This window comes from Saccopteryx bilineata, chromosome 7, assembly GCF_036850765.1.
Source record: "Saccopteryx bilineata isolate mSacBil1 chromosome 7, mSacBil1_pri_phased_curated, whole genome shotgun sequence".
NCBI classification, from domain to species: domain Eukaryota; kingdom Metazoa; phylum Chordata; class Mammalia; order Chiroptera; family Emballonuridae; genus Saccopteryx; species Saccopteryx bilineata.
The window spans coordinates 11,877,625-11,903,596 of NC_089496.1; the positions used below are offsets into that span (position 1 = coordinate 11,877,625).

The following is a 25,972-nucleotide window of genomic DNA, read 5'->3' on the forward strand; positions in this document are numbered from 1 at the left end:
ACTTGAGTCCCAAATTAAATAATTTGTTCGTGATTGAGGATTAAATGGGAGGAAAAGTAAAAGGAGAAAAGAAGAAATGAATAGAGAGGAAAAAATAAGAAAAAGAGGGAAACGAAGGAAGAAAAAAAAGGAAAGGAAAAAAAAACAAAAGGGGAGAGAGTGAGAGTTAAGGGTTTTGGAATGTAACCCTAACAGAGAGTAAGGATGAAGAAAAGAAATAAAATGTAACACTCATGGGTAGTGTAGTTCAAGAAAAGGGTAGCATAAGATGCGCAGAGAATAAAAGGACCGAGGTGGAAGAAATAGAAATAATAATAAAGGCAATAAGATAGAAGAAAGAAACAACAACAACAAAGAATTAGTGGAACAAGTTATAAAGTCTGTGGATTTTTCTTGATTTTGAGAGGTTAACTTCTTCCTTTTTCTTTTCTCTCCCTCTTCCTAGTCAGTGACTCTGTACCCCAGGTTCTGCCCCTGTGTCACGCTTAGGTAGGGATTTGCAGTTGATGGGATTCTATGGCAATGTCATATAATTGGCTTTAGTCTCGCTGGTAGTCAAGGCTTGTTGGCGTTTGCAGAGTCCAACAATGAGAGAGTTTGCTTTCCTGGAGTCTCTCTCCTAGTCTCCCCTTCCTGAATTAGCAGCCTGGTGATCCAGCTATGAGGCTGCCACTGCTTCTGTCTGGGGAGTAAGAGGCTCAAAGAGCTGGGAAATCCCCACTCTATCCTCACTCAGCACAAGGCTCTGGGTAAGGCTCTGGCAGTCAGAGCCTCCAGCGTAATCAGGTGGGGCTGGGAGTCAATTGTTGTCAAGGTGACTGTTCAGCACCTACCATTCAGTTGGACCACTCAACCCAGGCTTTCCATACTTGGTAGCCTGTTTTGGCTGGGAAGAAGAAGCACTAGTCGCTGCTTGCTGTATAGATCTTAATATCTGCCAAGTCCCTCATGTTAGGTATATATCCCTGAATAGGGAGGCTCTGTCAATCAGAAGTTGCCGCCGCCCCTTTAGCGAAAGGCACTGAAAAATATCACACCTCTTGTCTTGGATCGCTGAACTGGGAGAGATCTTATCAATTAGAGCCCCGTGGGTGCGCAGATTTCGTGGGTTAATCTAATTTCAGTGATTGGATCCGTAGCTGTGCTCCAGAAAGTATTTCAGGCTGCCTGCGTGCCCCTCCCCCAACACTTGATTGTTAGCTTGAATGGCTGGGTGAGGTGCCCCTCCCACAGAGAGAATCTCCCGACTAGGAAAGACAGCCTTGGCGCCCCTCCCGGACTGCGGCACGGGGCGCGCCCGCGCGTGGTTTCTCGGGGCACGCCGGTGTTCGAGGATTCTCCGGACCACGGCATGGGGGGGGGCATGCGCACGGTTTCTCGGGGCACGCCGGTGTCCGGTGTCCGGGGACTCTCCGGACCGCCAGCATGGGTCGCGCGCGTGTGCGCGCGCGCGGTTTCCCAGCGCACGCCTGCGGCCGCCAGTGCCCAGGCTGCCGCTCCCCGAGTGTGGGCAGGCAGTTGCACGCATGGGTTGACTCACCACAGGCGTACTCCCTCCTCGGCAACAGTTCTTTTGCTTTCAGTGTGTGTGTGGAACTCCGGAATGCTCCGAGGATAAATTTTTCGGTTTCTAGTTGATAAATTTGTTGAGATTTTGGGGAGATCTGTCGGACACACTGCTCACGGTACCATTTCCGTGACATCACCCATCTGGTCATTCTTTAGTAGTCACACCTCCCTCTAAAGTTTAAACCTCCTTTTCTGCCTTCTGCTTTCACTTCAAAAAAAAATCCTTGTGAGTACATTGAGCCCACCTAAATAATCAACCTCCCAATCTGAAATGAAATCCTCTGTTTAGTCAGATCTGTAAATCCTCTTTCACGTGGTCCAGGGAGTTGTTCATAGGCATTCTTAGAGACTCATTGTTTTGCATACCACACCTGTGTTGTGAAATGATGGGTCCTCCAATTCAGTAATCAACAATGAATAGCTAAAGGACAGTCAAGAATGATGCATGAAAGAACTCAGATAAGCCTAGTAATCATTTTTAGAGCTGTTTGTTTACAATTATGCTTTATCTGTTAGCCTTCACAGAGGTATTCCTTGATGCAGCATACTCCATGCTCATTTAGAAGATGCTATGGCTGGTGATGAACCATGTGCTCTTGTTCCCTTGTAGAATCCAGTGAACATGAAGACAAGAGTACAGGTGCCTCAGGGGAGACACCCTCCCAGCCTTACCCTGCACCAGTGTACAGTCAGCCCGAGGAATTGAAGGAGCAGATGGATGATGTGAAACCAATGAAAGCTGAGGAGAATGAGGAAGCAGACCCACTGCCTGATAACTGGGAGATGGCCTACACAGAGAAGGGGGAAGTCTACTTCATTGAGTGAGTGAAACATGTTTTTTTGAACATTGCCACGCAGATCACAGCAGCATATGAATGATGTAGCACAGGGGTCCCCAAACTACGACCCACGGGCCACATGCGGCCCCCTGAGGCCATTTATCCAGCCCAGCTGCACTTCCAGAAGGGGCACCTCTTTCACTGGTGGTCAGTGAGAGGAGCACAGGTTGTGCTCCTGGAGTACTGTATGTGGCAGCACCGCAAAGCGCCACGAGGCTCACGTACAGTACTACTTCCAGTGACTCAGGACGCATGCGTCATGGCTCCGGAAGCACGTCATATCACTTGTTACAGCTAGCAGTGACAAATATGGAACCGAACATTGACCATCTCATTAGCCAAAAGCAGGCCCATAGTTCCCATTGAAATACTGGTCAGATTATTGATTTTAACTTATTTGTTCTTTATTTTAAATATTGTATTTGTTCCCGTTTTGTTTTCTTACTTTAAAATAATATATGTGCAGTTTGCATAGGGATTTGTTCATAGCTTTTTTTATAGTCCGGCCCTCCAGTGGTCTGAGGGACAGTGAACTAGCCCCCTGTGTAAAAAGTTTGGGGACCCCTGATGTAGCATATGCAGATGGAGTGAAAACAAAATAATAAATTTTATTGTTGCTGGCATTAGTTTCTTTCTTTCTTAGAGAATAATGGGGGACTGTCTTAATACAGTTAAAGGTCTTAAATTACAGCTATAAATCAAAGGATATATTAAACAACTTCACTGTGAAATTTGTTGCAATCATAACTAAACAGGTAACTCTCTATGTGATATTATTATTGAACTCAACATAGTCTACAAATCTTAAGGAAATGCTTATTTTATTCTTCCAAGACATCCATATAGCCCAAATGAGATAATCTGACATTTTAAGTCAGATTGCTAGAAACATACATCATGTTCAGTGATTTAATAGGATACATCTATTTAGGGCAAAATACTTGCTGATCACAAAAGAAAACATTTCAAGTGTTTGACCCTGACGTCAAGTGTTAATAAAATCATTTGTTTTTGTATAGTTTATCATAATAATTTTTTTAAATTCCATTACATTTCTTCTTACCATTTTTATCACTTGCCAAGGAAAGTAAAATGCTAATCCTGAACTCCCTTGGTGATTGTTATTCAAGTTAATCCTTTCTTTCTTTTGGGACTTTTTCTTTCAAACTTAATTTTTAAATTAATTTTATTAATACTGTCTAACTTTCATCTTCTAGAAGTAGAACAATTTTTAAAAATGAACTACTAAGTTGAAGATCTTAACAAAAAAATTAAATTATTGATGTGCATAAGACAATATATGTTCATTAGAAAGACTAAAAACAAATATTATAAATGAACAACAATCCTTATTCCCTCAGAATTATATAAGCCTCAAAAAAATTAATAAAAACTGAATTTTTTAGTACTGACAGTGGGTCAAAAAAATTTTTTAACTGGATTTTTTTTCCCCAACCTTGAATGATTTGTGATTTAGATCTCCATGGGCAGAACTCAGTTGTGAAATTGAAATGTTACCACATGCCAATATTTAATTCTCATGTGAAGGTAGAAAACTGTGATACATGTGGCCAAGAGAATACTTAATCAGCTGCTCTGCTTCACTCCAATATGGATGAGAAATACAGTGTTTTACAGAAAATTAATTACTGTCATTCACCTTTTGACAAATGTTATAAGTTTAAAAAAATTAAGAATCTCTTATAATATTTTTTGCTATAATCAATAACCCAAAGGTATCTTTTATCAATTAACTGGAAAAGAGAAAGTCATATAGAATTTTTTAAATGCACAAAAGTATTTGGATCTAAAAACATAGTTTTGTTATTGATAAGCACAGCCCGGAACCATGGTAGACCTGAAGTCAGAATATTAATCCTAGATAAAATACCATGTGTGGGGGCCGAAAGATAGCAGTGGAGTAGGCAGACATTCCAACTGCCACCTCCCAGAACCAAATTGAATTACAACTTAATTTAAGAAAAATCATCTTTGAAAACCAACTTTGGACTAAACAATGAGAAATCTATAACCAAGTATCACCAAAGAAGTCACGCCGAGACTGGTAGGAAGGGCGGAGACGCGGAAAGGGCTGTCCCGCTCCCAGGAACGAGCGGTGGCCTGGAGGGACTCTCATGGTGGGGTGGGTCACCCTGAGAGGTGTGGGTCCTCAGCTCCAGGCCCAGAGCCCCTGCCTACAGCTCCAGAGCCTAGAGGAGGGGCCCAGAGAGCATTTGGCTGTGAAGAGAGCCCAGTTTCTGTCTGCAAAAAAGAGACACACCTTTCGGATACAGACTCTGTTTTAAAGGGCCTGAGCAGAAAACTTCATTCTCAGCCACTTACCCAGGGCTCTGGCAGGAGAGAGCTGAGAGAAGTGGAGTTGCAGAAGGAGAGTGTAAAGTTGAAGGCCCAGGGAGAAACACTGTAGGGGACGGCCTCCAGAACCCCTGTGCTGAATCATTCTTCAGTACTGCAGTCTCCATCTTTCTTTGAGTGGGCATCCCCTTTATGCAGTATCAGCCTGGGGAAAAGCAGCTGCTCTGCCCTCGGGAGTCTCTCCTACCCCAGGATGGTGACAGGTTGGTCTGAGAGGCCAGGAAGCAGGGGGCACATCAGTGACTCAGTTTTCTGGGGTTGAGACTGGACCTCCCCACCCCACACTCTTCCAAGTCTATGACTGGTGCTTCCACCTCACAAGTGACACAGCTGAAACTGTCCGGAGAGAAGGCAGATCACACCTCTGGGTCTCAGAGGCCACACCCACTGGACTCCTGGGGCCACACCCTACTGAAGTCTGTAAAAAATGTCTAGACAGACTGACAGCTGGGGCCAAGGAGCCACACCCACTACACTTCCTAATCGTTGAAATGCAGCAGACTCTATACTCTAGCAGAGGTTTTTCTCAACAGCTGAGCCCAACAAGCAGCTAGCCCACAGGCTGCAGGAGGCAAGACTCAGGGAAACGTAGCCATTTGAGTGGACTTTCCCCCAGGACCAGAGTGAGTAAAAGCCAGCCTAAGAGTGCAGCTTGGTATTTCCATGTACACCTGGGCCCAGCAGAGACAGCCACAAACTCTGAATTGCTTGTAGTTCCAATAATGTTGCTGAGGGCCAGTCATGGGCAGTGTCTCCCACTGGTTGGCCCTGAGTTCCTCTTTGGGAGGACCAGGGCTGGCACATCCAGGGGCCAGCTGTGGAAAGCACTGGTTCAGGACCTAACAACCTTTACTAGAGTGGTCTCCTAAGGAAAATCTCCTCATACCAGGCCCAGCGGAGGTAAGTTCCACTCCTTCTGATCAGCACGGGCACAGCAACTCATGTGCATTGGATAGGATGGAGCTTCACAGTCAGCCAGCCTGGGCACTGGATATTCTGTCCTGCTAGGCTAGATTCCACAGGGGGAAAGGAGAGAGGCTTGCAGCATGGCCATTTAAAGTGTGGGTCCCTGTGAGTCTATTGTTAGATCTGGTTGAGGGTCTTAGCCACCTTCAGGAGGGCACAGTCAGCCCCAGAAGATGACTCTCTCAGTCTTCTTCCCTGAGACCGGGGTCTCACCTGCTAAAAGAACTTTTGCAGAGGGGACTGTCAGCCATGCTCAGTCTGAACCTGCTACTAACCTTGTTAGGGAGAAATAAAATTTTAGTATTCAGTAGTGGCTGAGGGATTAGGCTCTGGAGTAAGGGCCACATTCCCTGTACTGAGCTCCTGACCAAGAGACTCTTGAAGTAGAGGGTCCCACAAATGTTGTATTCACAACCTCAGCTATCTTAACCCACCAGGTATGCAACCTGTAGTGGGGTTGATTGGGTGAGGCCAATCTGAATCCACACTACAGTCTTTCTACAAAAGACTCTGTGGGAAAGCCAGGCAGCTGCAAGGGAGGAAGAGCAGCTAAAAAGTGGAGACAAATCTTATAGAACTTGGGGCTTTTATGGAGCTGTTGTAATCTCTAAGCAAAAGGAAGCTGATCCTTATACAAAGTCTGGCCCCTCTCACAGTAGTCAGACACAGAAAACGCAGGCACAAACAGCAAAAGTTCAGTAGCTGCAGACTTGTAGCCCACTGCGGGTTACAAACAACAGCTGATGCCAACCCAAGAGAAACTAGAGTCAACACAACTGGTAATGGGTGACAGACAGCACCAACCCTAGACTCAACTATCTACACAAGCAGCACAACCAAAGGAAGAGTCTATTAGGCACCAAACACTGTGGAGAATAAATATGCCCAACAGGACAAACATTGCACAGTGTATAATACACATAACCAGGGTTGACTTTTAGAGCCAGCCAGCCTGAAGGAATAAATGTAACCATGAAAAGGCCAACTGCATATAATACTTACATACAACACAAGAGAAAATAGTACCCTCAAGAAACATTCCTAGAACAAGAAAAACAAGTGGCCTGAAAGACAGTACCACCAAGCCCATCTTCTTCATAAAGACCACACAAAAATTTCAGTCAGACAGTGCTACCTAATACACAGAAAAAGTAGGCAGACAGAGAAATGTGACCCAAAGGAATCAACAAGAGAAATCCCCAGAAAAAGAACTGAATAATATGAAAGTAACCAAAATACCAGATGCAAAGTTTAAAACAATGATTTTTAGGATGCTCAAGGATCTTAGAGCAACAATGTGTGGACATAATAGGCACCTAAATAAAGAGAGAGGAAGCATCAAAAAGGACATTGAAATCATAAAAAAGAACAAGTCAGAAATGACAAATAGAGTATCAGAAATTAAGACTGCATTACAAGGAATTAATAGGCTGGTGAAGCAGAGGATTGAATCAGTGATTTAAAGGATAAGATAAATGAAAGCACTGAAGCAGTGTAGCAAAAAGAAAAGAGGCTGAAAAAGTCTGAGGAAACTCTAAGAGAGCTCTGTGACAACCTGAAGAGAAACAATATCTGCATCACAGGGGTTCTTGAAGGAGAAGAGAATAAGAATGAACAAGGAATAGAGAACATATTTGAAGAAATCATAGCTGAAAATTTCCCTAAATTGATGAGGGGAAAATTCATACAAGTTTAAGTAGCACAGAGATTTCCATTAAAGAGTAAGGCAAGGAGGCCTACAGCACAACACATCATAATTAAAGTGTCACAACTAAGAGACAAAGAAAGAATACTAAAAGCTGCAAAAGAAAAGCAGTTAATTACATACAGAGGAGCCCCTATAAAGAAGACATTTGACTTCTCAACAGAAGCACTTGATGCCAGAAGGGAATGGCAAGTAATATTCAAAGTGATGCAAAGTAAGAACCTACAACCAAGACTTCTTTATTTAGCAAGGCTATCATTTAAAATTGAAGGAGAAATAAAAAGCTTCCCAGAAAAAAAAAAACCCAAAACTCAAGGAATTCTTTACAACTAAACCAATTATGCAAAATATGTTAAGGGGCCTGCTGTAAAAAGAACAAAGGGAATAAAAAGAGGATTGTAGATTTAAAGAATAGAATGGCAATAAACAACTACATATCAATAAGAAACTTAAATATAAATGGATTAAATGCTCCAATCAAAAAACATAGGGTAGCTGTATGGATAAGAAAACAGGATCCATACATATGCTGTCTACACGAGACTCACCTCAGAACAAAAGATACACATAAACTAAAAATGAAAGGATGGAAAAAATTATTTCATGCAAATGGAAATAAAAAATAAGTTGGGGTAACAATACTTATATCTGACAAAACAGACTTTAAAACAAAGTCTATATAGTAAGGAATAAAGAAGATCACCACATAATGATAAAGGGAGCAACCCAACAGGAGGATATAACCATTATAAATATCTATGCACCTAATATAGGAGCACCTAAATATATAAAGCAGATTTTGATGGACATAAAGGGTGAAATCAACAGCAATACTATAATAGTAGGAGATTTTAATACCCCACTAACATCAATGGATAGATCCTCCAGACAAAAAAATTAACAAAGAAACAGCTGCCTTAAATGACACACTAGATCAACTGTATTTAATAGATATCTTCAGAACCTTTCACCCCAGAGCAGCAGAATGTACATTTTTTTAAATGCTTATGGTACATTCTCTAGGATCGACAACATGTTAGGACACAAAATGAGTCTCAATAAATTTAAGAAGATTGAAGTCATATCAAGCGTCTTCTCTGACCACAATAAAATAAAACTAGAAATTAACTACAATAGAAAAACTGAAAAACATTCAATCACTTGGAGACTAAACAGCATGTTATTAAATAACAAATGGGCTAACAATGAAATAAAAGAAGAAATAAAAATTCCTTGAAACAAATGAAAATGAACATACAACAACTCAAAATTTATGAGACACAGCAAAAGCAGTTGTGAGATGGAAGTTCATAGCATTAAAGGCATACCTTAAGAAGCAAGAAAAAGCTCAAATAAACAACTTAACCCTGTATCTAGAAGAACTAGAAAAAGAACAACCAATAAAGCTTAGAGGAAGTAGAAGGAAGGAAATAACAAAGATCAGAGCAGAAATAAATGACATAGAAGCTAAAAAACAATACAGAGGATCAATGAAACCAAGAGCTGTTTTCTTGATAAGGTAAAGAAGATTGATGAACCCTTAACCAGACTCATCAAGAAAAAAAGAGAGAGACGCCTGACCAGGTGGTGGCGCAGTGGATAGAGCGTCGGACTGGGATGCGGAAGGACCCAGGTTCGAGACCCCGAGGTCGCCAGCTTGAGTGCTGGCTCATCTGGCTTGAGCAAAGAGTTCACCAGCTTGGACCCAAGGTCGCTGGCCCCAGCAGGGGGTTACTCGGTCTGCTGAAGGCCCATGGTCAAGGCACATGTGAGAAAGCAATCAATGAACAACTAAGAAGTCGCAACGCGCAACGAGAAACTGATGATTGATGCTTCTCATCTCTCTCCGTTCCTGTCTGTCTGTCCCTGTCTATCCCTCTCTCTGACTCACTCTCTGTCTCTGTAAAATAAATAAATAAAGAAAAAAAGAGAGAGGACTCAAATAAATAAAATCAGAAATGAAAGTGGAGAAGTAACAATGGACACCACAGAAATACAAAGGATTGTAAGAAAATACTATGAAGATCTGTATGCCAAAAAATTGGACAACCTTGGCAAAATGAATATATTCCTAGAAACATATATATAATCTTCCAAAACGCAATCTGGAAGAATCAGAAAACCTAAACAGTTTGATTACAACAAATAAAATTGAAACAGTTATCAAAAAACTCCCAGCAAACAAAAGTCCTGGAGCAGATGGCTTTATAGGTTAATTTAACCAAATATTCAAAGAAGAACTAACACCTATTCTTCTCAAATGATTTCAAAATTTTCAAGAGGAGGAAAGACTTCCAAGCTCCTTTTATGAGGCAAGCATATTCCTCATTTCAAAACCAGCAAAAGACACTACAAAGAAAGAAAACTATAGACCAGGGGTAGTCAACCTTTTTATATCTACCGCCCACTTTTGTATCTCTGTTAGTAGTAAAATTTTCTAACCACCCACCGGTTCCACAGTAATGATGATTTATAAAGTGGAGAAGTAACTTTACTTTATAAAATTTATAAAGCAGAGTTACAGCAAGTTAAAGCATATAATAATAATTACTTACCAAGTATTTTATGTTGGATTTTTGCTAAGTTTGGCATAATAAATCTTTATAAAACAACTTACTATAGTTAAATCTATCTTTTCATTTATACTTTGGTTGCTCTGCTACCGCCCACAATGAAAGCTGAATGCCCACTAGTGGGCGGTAGGGACCAGGTTGACTACCACTGCTATAGACCAATATCTCTGATGAACTTTAATGCTAAAATTCTTAACAAATTATTAGCAAACCGGATCCAGCAATACATGAAAAAAATTTTACATCATAATCAATTGGGATTTATTCTGGAGAGACAAGGCTGGTACAATATTTGCAAATCAATCTATGTGAATCATCACATAAACAAAAGGAAGGATAAAAATCACAAGATAATATCAATAGAAGCAGAAAAGACATTTGGTAAAATCCAGCACCTATTTATGATCAAAGCTCTCAGCAAAGTGGAAATACAGAGAGCATACCTCAACATGATAAAGGCCATCTATGACAAACCCACAGCCAACATTATACTCAATGGGCAAAAATTAAAAGCAATCCCCTTAGGATCAGAAACAAGGCAGGGGTCCCCCCTTTCACCACTCTTATTCAACATAGTTCTGGAAGTCCTAGCCACAGCAATCAGACAAGAAGAAAAAATAAAAGGCATCCAAATTGGAAAAGAAGAAGTAAAACTATCATTATTTGCTGATGACATGAAACTGTACATAGAAAACCCTAATGTCTCAATCAAAAAAATACTAGAACTGATAAATGAATTTGGCAAGGTGGCGGGATATAAAATTAATATTCAGAAATCAGTGGCATTTTTATATGCCAAAAATAAGCTGTCTGAAAGAGAAATTAAGAAAACAATCCCCTTCACTATTCAACAACAAAAAAAAATAAAGTACCTAGGAGTAAATTTAACCAAGGAGGTCAAGGACTTGTACTTGGAAAATTATAAAACATTGATAGAAGAAATCAAGGAAGATACACAAACAAGTGGAAGCATATATTGTGTTCATGGATAGGAAGAATAAATATCATTAAAATTTCTATATTACTCAAAGAAATCTATAAATTGTATGCAATTTCTGTTAAAATACCAATGGCATACTTCAAAGAGATAAAACAAATATTCCAAAAATTTATATGGAACCAAAAAAGAACACAAATAGTCTCAGCAACCTCAAAAATGAAGAATAAAGTGGGAGGTATCACACTTATCAAGTTATACTGCAAGGCCATTGTACTCAAAACAGCTTGGTACTGGTGTAAGAACAGCATACAGATCAATGGAACAGAACAGAGAACTCAGAAATAAATCCATGCCTTTATGGTCAATTGATATTTGACAATGGAAGTAAGAGCATATAATGGAGTAAAGACAGCCTCTTTAATAAATGATGTTGGGAAAATTGGACAGGTACATGCAAAAAAATGAAACTAGACCACCAACTTACACCATTCACAAACATAAACTTAAAATGGATAAAAGACTTAAATGTAAGGCGTGAAACCATAAACATCTTGGAAGAAAACATAGGCAGTAAACTCTCTGATATCTCTTGTAACAATATGTTTGCTGTTTTTTCTTCACAGCCAAGTGAAATAAAAGACAGGATAAACAAATGGAACGATATTAAACTGAAAAGTTTTTGCATAGCAAAAGACTCCATGAACAAAATAAAAAGACAACCCACACAATGGAAGAACATATTCAACAATACGCCTGATAAGGGGTTAATAACCAACATTTATAAATAGCTACTAAAACTCAACACTAGGAAGATAAATAATCCAATTAAAAGATGGGCAAAAGGACTAAATAGACTCTTCTCCAAAAAAGACATACAGATGACCAATTGGCATATGAAAAAATATTCCACGTTACTAATCATCAGAGAATAACAAATTAAAACCACAATGAGATACCACCTCACACCTGTCAGAATGGCATTCATTAACAAAACAACACACAATAAGTGCTGGTGAGGGTGTAGAGAAAAGGAAACCCTCCTGCACTGCTGGTGAGAATGCAAACTTGTGCATCCACTGTGAAGAACTGTTTGGGGCTTCCTCAAAAAATTAAAAATACAACTGCCTTTTGACCCAGCTAACCCACTTTTAGGAATATATCCTAAGAATAACAAATCACTGATTCAAAAGGAGAAATGCACCCCCATGTTTATCACAACATTGTTTGCAATAGCCAAGATCAGGAAACAGCCAAAGTGTCCGTCAGTGGACAAGTGGATTAAAAGCTATGGTACATATACACAATGGAATACTACATGGCTGTGAAAAAGAAGCATGGATGGACCTAGAGGTTATTATACTAAGTGAAATAAACCAAGCAGAGAAAGAAAAATATTATATGATCTCACATATATGTGGAATCTAATGAACAAAGTGAACTGAGGAATGGAATAGAGGCAGAGACAGAGTCACAGGATCAAGAGGGACAACAGTCACAGGGAAGGGGGATCTGGTGATGGGATCTGAGAAGGTAAAGGGATTAGTGAAACTATATATACATAACACTTAGATAGATGACAGGACAGCAAATCCCAGAGGGAAGGTGGAGAGAGTGAGGGGTACGGGGAAAAAGGGGGTATAAAAAGGGACACAGGGGTAAGGAATGAGGGAGTTATATTCAGTGGGATGCTTGAATCCATGTAAATACAATAAATTAAAAATTAATAAAAATTTAAGTAAAATAATATGAATCCTAAATGTGAGATTACACATTTATGTTCAGAACAAAGACTGATGATATATACATTTTCATTATATAATACAAGGGAAGTAAGTCAATGTGGAAATGATAAAAGAAAAGCAGAATGACAAGTTGATTAAAGAACTACATATTTCTTACAATATTTCCAGTATTGCAGTGAAAAAAACCTCTTTCTTTGGGATTATAAATAAACTTTTTTTCTTTTAATAGTGTCAGGTTTTGGGGTTTTGGAGAAAGTGACTTTGGAAGACAAAAGTTTTGCTAGTGATATGTAGTATATGATGAGACTTTGTCAGACTTGGGAGAATCTGCCAAAATTATTTTGTTAATACGCTAGTCAGCCATCCAGTGTCAGAATTGAAAGACTCAAAAAATTATAGTTCTGCTATCAAATTTATTGTGAAGTTGGGGAAAAGAGACAAATAGTTTGAAAGTATCAGTAAACAATTTCTGAATTTTGTGATGCTATTCAGAGAAAGATATGCTTAGTTAGCATAGACTTAAGTAGTGAAAGGAGGCATCTAGATAAGGTGTAATAACAGATTGGAAAACTTGATAATATGTTGATAGGGCATTTCACATATGTGAACTTTAATTACAAAGACCCAGTCCCTGTGTGTATTACAAATAGTAAGAAGCCCCCTGACCTTTCTAGGAAAGGAGATGTTAGTTGGTGAGTCCTGAGAAATGATTGCTTAGTTTTCATTTTGCTAGATCAATGGTGTTTTTGAAAGAGAAGCAGATTGTTTATTTATCTTCATCATGTTACTGCAGGGAAGGGTGAATGGAGCAGTTATGAGTTGAGCTGGAAAATTAAGAAAGAAGGAGGAGTCAGTTTTATTTGCTATGAGGACTCTGATGCTGAGGGAGCCTTATCCAGAGAAGAATGCAGAGCCTGGAGTAAGGGCTAGTGAGTGTGGAGGGAAGGGATGAATGTATGAGGCCAAAGCAAATAGCCAGCTCAAAGAGGTCATTATACAAAATGGAGACGTCCACCACTCACCCTTCATCCTGGACCAGTTTGAACTCCATCTTTCTTTCCTTCAAAAGTTTATTTTAAATTTCAAGGCTCAGTGCAATGAGCTGAAGTATCACAGAGCAGGGAGGCATCTGTGTCTCATTCATCTGGTCCCTCATCTCCACACCACCACAACAGCCCTGCAGTTCCTTTCCTCTCTGCCTATGTTTCACCCTGCTTTACTTTTCCTGATTTTTTCCTGACTGCTTTCACTCTTTGCTCTGGAATGGCCCTTCCCTTCCTAGCCTCATTTGACAAAATCACCATTTCAGCCCACTGTCCTTGATGTGTGAATACCTTTGCTGTTGATATCACCATGATATCTCATGAGAATAAATTCTATACAAGAAAAGCTCCCTGGGACAGTCTGGCAGACAGAAGAGGGACCATATGGGCAATAAAGATTTTCTTAAGAACTAAGCCATGATGTGTCCCAGGATTTCTGGTCAAAAATCTAAACAAATACTATTTATAATATAGAAGTTTGCAGTCCTGAGGCAAAGTCATGGTAAAGAAAGAAGAGAAAAATGAAAGGTAGAGTAAGTTAACAGGAAGGTCAAACTGACAGAAGGAAAGATAGAAAAGAAGAAAAATTAGATTTCTGAGGTAAAAAGAACTGACATCAGTGAAAACTTCCTCTGAGTCTTCAAGTAATGGAAGTCTCCCCTTGTAGGTAACACTCCCTCATTACCCTTTACTGAAATGAAGATCATAATAAAACAAAAGAGAAGGACCCTGTGGTTCTGTACATAAAATTTGTGTATATATAATTTCTGAGTAGAATAGTGGAACTCTACCTATACTGAAAAGTTAACTTAAATGAGTATTTAAAAAAACACATATTAGGTTTTAAATTAAGGTAACAAGTAATTTCATTGCTTTCTCTTTCTTCTATACAATGTATTCAAGTAGTTATTGATTGACTCAATATTGGGAAATAGTTTCTATGTCTGAGTACTTTACAGGTTGTACATTTAGAAAATGAGGATTTTGTTGTTGTTCTCAACTCTGAGTACACGATCTAGTTATTTTTCTTATGCTCTTCAGAACTGCTTCCTTTGATGAATGATAAAAGCAGGCTCCTTTTATCATTTAAAATTATACTTAATGGGAAAAATTGAATATCTCAGAAAGTATTTTTAAATAACAGAATTTTAACTTGTGAAAGGATGAACTCTTCTAAATACACCTTAAAGAATTAGTAATGTTTTATATTTAGTAATTTCCAAAAAACTTTCAGATGTATAATATTGTTTAAAGCAGTATTTTTCTTAACTCATAATATCTTCATTATATTATCTTCTATAATGGTCAGTATATACTAATTGTAAATTTAAATTAGTAATAATAGTTACCACATATTGAGTACTTACATTTTTTCAGACTGTATTGTTACCTTAACAATAATAGCTAATATATTAAGCACTTATATTATGCTCATTTAATTCTCACTTGAAAAAACAGGCTTACAGAGTGACTTGTTCTTAGTCATAACCAAGAATTGACAAAGCTAGGATGCTTTGATCTCATTTGTATAACAAATAATTATAGCACACAAAGTACATGCTAGGAACCATTTTAAACCCTGGGGATTCAGTAATCAACAAAACTGACAAGATTCTTGCCTTTCATTGGACATAGTCTGCCTCCGGGGTCCTTGTTTTAACCATATTGCTGTGGTGCCTACTTTACATATGTTATATTATAACCACCCTATAAGCATTGATGGAACCCACATTTTACAGATGAGATTCTGAGGCACCTCTGGACAAATTAACATCCCCAAATTCTCACAGTTCTCTTACCCTGCAAAGCCATTGCTATTATCCCATACTACCTCTGATACATAAGAAAACATTGGTTGAAGTAAAAGTAAACTTTTATATTACAATTAGTGTCTGTTTAATAAGTTTCTTGTCCAGAAATTTACTACCCAAGAGGCTAAATGTTCCATAAAGAAGAACTGCCACAGGGTTAATCTGGAATCCCATTAAATTACTTCTTTGCCAGTCAGTTTAGTTAGTAACATAAAAGAGACTGCTATTACTTTGGAAAAAAATAATGACAACAAGAACCTATTTGTTTACTATCATCTTCCTGAATGGCAGGGAATGATTTGCCATCTTAAATGATAGATTTTTTTAAGGAGACTTTTGAAACTAAAAATTGCATTTGCGAAAATTGTCATAGCATACACATTTATAAATCTTTGTCAGGGCTGAATTTGCTTTTAAATTCTAAACAAGTTATGCAATTAGTTTTTAACTGTGTTGCTACTTCAGTACTTCCTTGAAGTTTTGAATGAATCACCAATTACCATTTTAAACAAATTTAAATTTTTCACTTATTAAATAGAAGACAAAATGATTGAGAAATTTATTGGAGAGAAAAATATAATCAGTTTTTGGGTAAAAAGAAACACCAGCATAATGATTTCTCATTCTAGGCTTGTCATATTTCTACCGATAACAAAATCTGGTCTACAATTACTCTCTGTAATGTGTCTTACAAAAACAGTAGATATATTAAATATTTCTTCATATTTTTTTCTCATGCTTGCACAAGATTCTGATGCAATCCCCAAGTGGAAAATAACGTTTTAGACAAAACAGTATGCAACACACACCCACAATGTGCAAAACAATATTTATAATAGAAACTTCTTTAAAAATGTTTTCTGAATATATGAAAGATAATATGAGGGTAAACTCACATAATGATATGGTTAACAAAATTTTAGGAATACGATTTAAGAAACATGTAACCACTACAAAGGTCATTGACAATACATGTTATATGGATTACTGACGTAGAAAGAAAAAAATAGTGAAACTATGAAAGCATGGAGTATTGGATGAAAAAGTGTCCACTATTCATCATCAGTTAGATACATCTAATCGTTGCCTCTAATCTTCTTTTGGAAATGATAATATAGTTGGAAGAGAAAGACTTCTGGAAAAATGATAACCATCCTGAGGATTTTTTTTTACTAAAATATAAAATATAACCAATTTATATACCTTAATGTTGTTCTTAAACCTGTGTGACTACTACTATTGTATCTTTAACATTCAAACACATCTTGAATTGCTCAATAGACTCTAAAATATTTCCTTGGAACTTGTTTCATTGTTCAAAAGATTATGCTTCATGCAGCCAAACATTACTGACTTCAATCTCTTATTGTTCTACTGATCTAGTATTTCCCAAGATAAAAATATTGTTCACTTTCAATTAAAGATTAAGATTCAGAATTGGCTTAGTAGGAGGACTGTTAAAATTTAATGTATTTGTCACTGTGTTAAGTTGTTACTATTGTTAGAGTAAAGTGGAGCAGAGGAGTATATTTGATAGTAAAATTTTTTTATTCCAATAAAATTGCAGTTGATGAAATATCATTCAATATTTTTGTAGTAGTAAAAAAATGTTTGATTTTGGTAGCAAAGTAAAAGTAGAAAAGAAGAGAGGGAAAGAAAATGTAAATAAAAGAGTAAAAAAAGGAATACATGTCCCAAAATTAGGTTTGAATTGGGTCACCCTGGAAGAACCACTGATGTGTACCTAAGTGACAGAAAAATGGTATGTACTCTGCCTGGGAAAAGATACAGGAGATGGGGGAAGTGGAGTGGAGAAAAGAATTGGGCTGGACCTATACAGAGTATTTTTGAATATTTTTACTTATTGTTTTTAAAAAGAGAGGAAGGAGGAGAAAGAGAGACAGACATCAACTTATTGTTCCACTTACCTATGCATTCATTGGTTGATGCTTTTATGTGCCCTGACCGGAGATCCAACCCACAACTTTGGCATATGGAGACAACACTCTAACCCACTCAGATAACAGGCCAGGGTGAAAATTTTAGCTTTAATTTTAATAAGTACTCAACTCATTTGATAACATTTTTATTAGCCTAATTCTTTAGGATAGCTTCTAAGACCTAATATTTATATATAGAAAACATGTAAATCAGCATTTTTCAGGCTTTATTCTGAAAAATATTCAGATTTGAATGAAGGAAATTAGATTTGAGTGTGATTTCAATGAAGAATTCAAGTTTACAAGGAAAAAATATTATCTATGCCTCCTCAAATCACAGTGTTCTTTCTTTCATCCCTATGTATGTGCAATTTAATGTAATATCTACTAAGTACAGAATATTTAACACAAAGGAATTTTATTTAGTGATTACTATCCTCAAATAGGACATAAAACTCTCTTTTTCTAAACCATTGGCAAAGAAACAGGGGAAAAGAACTTTTATTTTCCTTTGAGGTTGTGAAATAAAGCACCTCAGTTTAAAAGCAAAGTGTTAGGTTTATTATGCCTCCGGTTTCACATCATAAAAAACTTTGGACTTGGAAATTACATGTATCTGGGTTCAATGCTAATGGGGGCACTGAAACAATAATAATACTTTTCTCTCACGTTCTAAATTCTTCTGGCTGAGCTAAATATCAGATTTAACAAAGACAGATTAACAGGGAAAAGTAATCAAAGTAGGAATACATGCGCTTGGGGATGTATTGTAAAAAGGCATGAAAATTTCAAAGAGAGTGATGCAACAGTGGGCATATTTTGGACAAGAAAATGGGGGAAACGGGGTGCTACATTTCATAAGTGAGAATGGGGTATTTACAGGTGGCTGACAAGAGGGGAACATACATGGCAGGGAAATTCTTTAGACCATTGGTCCCCAACCCCTGGGCCGCAGACCATGTGGTACTGGTCCGCAGAGAAAGAATAACTTACATTATTTCCATTTTATTTATATTTAAGTCTGAACGATGTTTTATTTTTAAAAAATGACCAGATTCCCTCTGTTACATCCATCTAAGACTCACACTTGACGCTTGTCTTGGTCATGTGATACATTTATCCATCCCACCCTAAAGGCCGGTCCGTGAAAGTATTTTCTGACATTAAACTGGTCCATGACCCACAAAAGGTTGGGGACCACTGCTTTAGACAACTCAAACATTGGGACATAGGTGGCATCTGGCTAACAGGCACCTGCCTGAAGCCCCCTTGTTTACCATACTTAGTTCAAATTAGGCAAAGGAAACATGCTAAACCTTTCCTGAAGCAGGTTTCCCTGTCTGAAATTCTTGGACAGGAAATAAGGGAGGGTCAAGGTTTCCTTTGAGTCTTGTTTCTTAATAAACAGCTTAAAATCCCTGTCTCCAAAGAACGGCTTCAGGGTCGCAGACTTCGGGTTCACGTAGCTAGCTCTTTCTCTTTCCCCGCTGGCTGTGCAACCTTGGGCAAGTTGCCTACCTCCTCTCCGCTTTTGTTTCTCAGTCTAGAAAATGGAGTTAAAAATAGGTAGCCACAATCACAATAAGGTGATGCATTTGGAAGTTCTAGTGCCGTCCTGACAAAGGAGACTATCAGGACGTTCGTGAAAGAGTGAGAATAACTTGGCGACGGTGTGCCAAATGTCAGCAGCTTTCCTGCTGAAGTGAGAGCACTTTCTATGTGACAGGAATGTTTCCTCTGAAGACAAGATGTTCTAATTTACCCTGCTTCTTTTTTGTGACTGTTTGGAAAAGGTTAAACTTACAAAATATGCACAAATTTCTCATGCATTACAAGTCAGCCTATCACATGTCTGCAAGGCCATTCTGATAGAAATTTAAATGATAATTTCAGAGTTGAACAAAATTTCACTTCTTCTTTGTTTAGTCCTCCAGATAGACTCAGTATAGAATTTAACATTAGAGAAGGGTTTTGGGCAAACCATTTTAAGAGTTTTCATCAGGATATTTTAATATGACATTGACTGAACTTGAATAGCTACCCACTTTATTCCATCATCCCACCTACTTTAATCTCTTTATCCATAGAAATACATAGAGCAGTATATTATTATGATTTGAAATTCCCAGAAAAATATTTGTCCCATTCCCCAGCTAGAGAAAGTTTATTTGCAAATGTAGCATATATATATATGTGTGTGTGTGTGTGTGTGTGTGTGTGTCTTTCAAATATACTAACATTGAAATATAAGTTTTTATAACATAAGTATCTTACCTTCCTGTCATCTGTGCTCCATACAACTTGGATAGATACAAAACAAAACAAAACAAAAGAGAAAGAAATAAAGAAAAAAAATTGTCCTGCTTCTGACTCTATTCTAGCACTAAAAGTGAAAGAAAAATTACATCTCAAATCTGAAAAAGGTAGTATGCAGATTATGAAAAAACCTTTAATGGTCCCATTTTATATACAGCTTTCTGCCTAATATTTAACTCTATTTTCATATGGAATTGTTAACATTATAAATGGGAAAACCACTTGGGTTGTTGTCTCCCTAATGCATTAAAAAATCACCTTTGTAAGGCCTGTTGAAGAAGCATGAAATTTAAAAGTCTGGTGAGAGCCACAATGGAAAAACACTGTGCTGTATCTTCCTGAGATATTTCAGACAGTTATTGGAGGTCACTACTATCCACACTTCTTTCAGAATCATCTCAGAGAATCAGCTAAAAATGCTGTTAAATATAAGAGACTCAATCTGTCAAAATGTATTAAAGTAACATTCCACTAACACTAGTTCAACCTAAAAAGATCATCGGGTAATGAAATGCTTTATACAAACTCAGGAAAGGTAGGAAATTCACAGTCCTCTTCTACAATGAGTATAAAAGACCCATGGTGGTGTGATATATAAATGGTCATTTGACTCCCTACAGTGGCTCAGTAATGGTTACCAATAGATGTGTTTGCTTTTGTGAACACGTCTTAGAGACCTAGAAAGGACATTTCTTCAAAATGAATGAAGGATTTGGAAGAAGATATGAGTAAAAAGAAGGGAAATTTCTTTTCCTTGCCAAACTCCATCTTTCCTAACACATAGAAACATAAGAGGTCAGCACACACACACACTTTGGACTAAAGCATGTCTATAAATAGCATTTTTAAAGTGACTTTTTTTTTTTCCAAAATGGGAGCATCAGACACTGAACCCAGTACTATTATCCTCATACTTGGGATGGGCATAGCCTCCATTCATGGGCGTCAAGCCTTTAGCTCAGAGGAAAAGACTACATGATATTGACATGACTACAAATGAGGACCAGAATGAGATCAAAGTGTCCTCAATAGTTTTCATCCTGAAACTTGATAATGAAGCAGCAACAGACTTCACAAAGGTCAAATTGGGAGAAAATAAAAGCTAGCAAACTCTCTTCATGATTTTATAATTTGACCAGATTCACAGTTTTTATCTGATCAAATTGTTTGAACTCACTCAGAGGCATAAATCATTAATGAGGTCCTAAGTAAAAAAAGTGATGGAGAGTTCCCCTTTACCCCACACAAAACTCACAAATAAAAGAGACTCTTCTTCGGGAGCAGAGACTTCATGACCCAACAATCTAAGTGTCTCAGTTCTAAAATCAGAGATGGCTCTACACATAGGCAGACAGGACAGTGGCTTTTCTTGTTTGTCTTGGAGATCATTTGGCGCCCCTCTGTGAGTGGAGCCCAGGCCATGATAAGACCCCCTTGCCCTCCCCCTTCGCTATGCCACTGAGACAGGATGATCATCCAGAAAACGTATTCAAAAAGAGTGCGCCTGACCTGTGGTGGCGCAGTGGATAAAGCATCGACCTGGAAATGCTGAGGTTGCCGGTTCGAAACCCTGGGCTTGCCTGGTCAGGGCACATATGGGAGTTGATGCTTCCTGCTCCTCCCCCTTCTCTCTCTCTGTCTCTCTCTCTCCTTTCTAAAATGAATAAATAAAATAAAAAACAAACAAACAAAAAAAAAAAAACAAACAAAGAGTGCTTTCACGCCTTGGAATTGCTTCCTCCCTGCCCATCTTGTCTCCATCTTTCCTTCTTCCTGCCTTGAAATTACCTTTATTAGGTAAGCACATAGTCTCGATAAATTTGCTATTAAATGTGCTGCCTGGAAGACTTTTCTGACCTTTGCTTTAAGGGAAGATTGGTTCTTCAGATTATGTAACTAACACTGTGGCTCTGATATGATAAAACATAGTTAAATTTAATTGAAGAAAGAGAAAATATATATGAAACTGATATCATCATTGTCATTTTGACTTTCCTAAAATTGTGTTCAAATATACCTATGATGTGGCTTTAATTTATGTTTCCAACCATTTTTCCACCCTCTTTTCTTCACCATTTTAACTTTCTGACTTCTCCTGTATAAACCTGATGTTTTGCCACACCTGGGAATTTGCTCATTCTCTTTCCAAAGCCCTCACAGATGTGACATCCTTGATAATTTGTCCATTAGTAAATGAGATCACTTGAGATAGCTATACACAGTAAAGATTTTTAGCTCCAAAGAGCAGTTATGAGCCACTGAGTAGTATTAGAATTGTAATGTGCCTGAAATTCACCTTACCGATGATGGAAATTTTGTGGACCTATCCCTAAAGCTTCTGATTTGGTATTTCTATAACAAACCAGAATATACAATGTTAATAAGTCCACCAGATGAGTCCAGGACCTTTTTGAGAAAAACTGCTCTAAGAACATCTCCCTTTGCTTTTTTTCCCCCCTTTGCTTTTTAAATTTCTGGTAAAATGTACATTCCAGAAAACATATTTTTTAAAAACTCATTAAAATTATTTTTAAATCTCAGAAATTTCATCCCAGAAATGTTAGAGTATAGACATGTTCGCCTACTGTTCCCTACCTGAATTGAGAGTATTTAGATGGACAACAGCTAAATGCGGGTTAATGAAATTGCTATAACCAATCACTTTTTTGAGAAAATGTAGAAATCTCAAGAACATGGTATAATTTGCATCACTTTCGTGCTGCCTCTCCCAGCTCTGTATTTAAAGAGTAGCAAAACAACTATTTTTGAAAAGGGCAGGTTTAAGATGGAAATAATTCTTTTGTAAAACTCAGGAAACAGGATCAGAGCCTGCGAACTGTGCTCTTCCCACTGGAGAATCCTGTATTTGTAATAAATTCCTTTTGCTCTGGATGAGTTCTGCATTTTCAATGAGGTTAACTTGGCAACATTCTAGTTGATTTTAATAAAAATAGCTGCTTTGAGGACAGGGAGCTGAGGTTGCCAAATTTACAGCTGCCTTGCACAATTACTCGTACACCTCCTTCAGGGCTACTTAGAACCAGTAAGCAAATTAAGTGTATCGATTGCAATTTTGTCCGACTAACCCCCTCCCTTTATTTTCTTAGGGAATAAACTTGATTCCTTTCAGTATGTGTCTGTTCAGAGTGATCTCTTTTCTTTTCAGCCATAACACAAAGACAACATCATGGCTGGATCCACGACTTGCGAAAAAGGCTAAACCTCCAGAAGAGTGCAAAGAAAATGGTAGGTTATTAAGTTTTTAACGGTGTTTCAGCATTGCACGTCGAGAATGTTTGTGTTTCTTAAAAGCGGCTCTCCCCTCCCGAGCAATAAGTGAGTTGAAACAGTTTTAAAGCTGTGCTCTTAATGCTCAGAGAGGAGAGGGGTGAGCTCCGCGTTCAGCACTGCCATGTGCTTCGCCTCTTGCTGTCCGAGGAGGCTGTGCTGGAGCCGCATCTCTGTCCTTGCTGCTAGTTCTGTCTGACTCCTGGCCCGACTTGCACCACCTACTAAGGGCGTTTTGTTTGCAGTATGTCTCTGCAACGACTCTGTTCTTTCCATGAGAATTAAATACTGTGAAGAGAAACAGTATTGTGAAACTAGAAATACTATTTTGACTTTTGTGTTTTGAGGCATAGTATTCTGCTAGCGATTAAGGAATCGGTGATATGAAGATCTATACCTATGGCTACTTTCCTTTAATCAGATATTTAAATAAAGTAATTAATTTCATGATAGAGCTGGGTTATTCTAAGAATTGTCCAATTCCCATTAATATGCTTAAAAATCGACTGGTTTTCACGTATGAAGAAATTTTTTACACAATTTTGAGGATTAGATGAATTTACAGGTAAAGTCTGTTACTGAAGATACTTATAATTTTTTAATTTAGATTTTAATGGTAAAAGAGTACTTATAACTTACATAAAATGATAACTAACATGCTCTCCTAATGGTTCATTATTTGATTGCATTCACAGCCTTTATCTGATCAAGTTATTAAAGCCTTATTTAGAGGCTTCTATCACTGAGGAAAGTGAAAAAAGTGATGAGAGATATTCTAAAAGTCTTTTAAAAGCCAACGTAGAAAAAGGTCTTTAATTTCCAAGGTCATTTTAATAGCAATTCTGACTTTCTCAAATAGTATCTAGAATATATTATTTATTCCTATGTCATAGGGAACTGTTCACAAGCTAGTTATACTGAGTTAAATTTTAAAAATGGGATTATACAATTTACATGTACATATTTGAATGCATAGCTATCTAGTTTTTAAACACTATTATAATTTTATATTCACAGCTATATGTATATGCCATCTATATAATAATAGGACAACTGTATGTGCTTGAATTCCATAATTATTATGTGGTCTGGACCTTTGAGCACAATTAGGTTACATTTCATTGACATTATTAAGATATATGTTGCAAAGTGTGATAGGTTATAAATTAAAATGACCTGATCTATTATATCTGGAGGTTAAAATATGTTTGTACCACAGATGTAAAACCTTAGTATATACTAATTAAAATAAATTTAATGATTTTGCAATTCTGTGACATATTGAACTTTTCATCTGTCTTGTTCCTTTGAGTTGGTCTTTTTATTATAAAATCCTATTAAAGTCAAATTTTAAAATCCTGGGAGAGACATAAGTATAACATATTGCATCATTATAATATTTCAATGTTATTAGTTTTTTCTACATCTGCACTTGTTTGTCTTCTTAGGATGGTAGATGCCTAAAATATAATGCCAGTGTCTCTGAATTACATGTCATTGAGAAACAAGTCCTAGAATACAGCTTTATAGCTCAGAATGATTTATAACTGGTCAGTTTCTTTTTTTTTTCCATTTCCTACAAAATAAATAATTCATAGATTTTACTCCGTTTATTATTGGAATGTTTTACAATGGAAACTAACATCTAGTTAGTTAGAATGGCATTATTCCAAACATATATTTTAAGTTTTCTTGCCAAGAGATACTATTACTTATTTTATTTTATTTTAAATAATGTAGATTAAAATTGCTTGTTTAAAAATGATGACTATAAGGCATTGATGTTGAGCATGCTGGTTGTGAGTTTTCTTTATAAGTGCCACAGTTCAGCTCAGACCAAAGTTAGTAGAATAATTTTCTGAATGCTGGAATGTGTGTAAAAATATGTATTAAAAATTTGTAGAGGCTCAAGATTCGTCTCTCTGCTAGGGAGATGGAGCAGACGGCTATGTATACCTCAATTTGATATGAAGCTGAGCTAACATAAGGATGGGTTAGTTTTGGTAAAACCCAATCTATCTCTGATTTGCTCCTGTTCTTAGGGTATTGTCCAATTGTCCACCCACTCAGGTTTTTACCTAAAAGTCTATTGCAGCAGGGCTAATGTTTGCTGTCAAGAGTCAGACAGAAAACATATTCTACTTTGCAGGCCATCCAATTGCTTTTCCACTGCTCACTGCTGTGCAAAGTGACCACCGTCAATATGTGAATAAAGGCTCTGGATGTATTCCGATGAAACTTTGTTTATGGACAGACAGAAATTTGAGTTTCTTATACTTTCACATAACAAAATATCAAAAACTATATATTTTCAACCATTTTAAAGTACATAAACTATTATTAGTTTGTGGACCATACAAAAATAATGGCAGGCTTAACTTGGTGCACAGGACAAACTGTGGCCTTACGTATTCATGTGGGGCTGCCCTGTGGGCAGGTCTTGAACACCAATATTTGTAAAGTGGTTTTTTTTTTTCTCAACAATAAAAAACTGTCAAAAATTAGCAGTGGTTTTCAGGGGTTATAGTTTAGTTTTTTGCCTCTAGACCTTGTAGCGTCAGAATTTGACAAATGTCATCATGGGATAATTGGCCGTGTGTTTCAGATTGCTTAAGCCTGTATTTTGTCACTTTGGTCCCTCTAGGCTGCTCGGTCAGTCGTGGTTTTTCTAACCCCAGCAGTGGCTTTTTCCCCAAGCCCAGACTGGATTCTTCCCAGAGCCCAGCATTAACAAAATCAGCTGCAAAACATTCCCTCACCTGCTAGGACTCTTTCTTCTTTAGAGTCTTGATGGTTTCTACCTGTTAATATCAGCAGTTCTCTGAGCCCTTTCACTGTTCACTGGTTATACCTGTATGTTATGT

At 37.6% G+C, this 25,972-nt stretch overlaps 1 protein-coding gene across 3 annotated transcripts in view; it reads left to right on the top strand.

Annotated features, from left to right (window-relative positions):
* Nucleotides 1-25,972, top strand: part of MAGI2 (membrane associated guanylate kinase, WW and PDZ domain containing 2) — a 1,730,241-nt gene that overhangs the window by 1,109,522 nt on the left and 594,747 nt on the right. For all 3 annotated transcript variants that reach the window (XM_066240549.1, XM_066240550.1, XM_066240551.1), the window contains 2 exons: nt 2,180-2,390; nt 22,987-23,066. In XM_066240549.1, the coding sequence (XP_066096646.1) occupies nt 2,180-2,390; nt 22,987-23,066 (291 nt within the window). The remainder of the gene's footprint in view (nt 1-2,179; nt 2,391-22,986; nt 23,067-25,972) is intronic.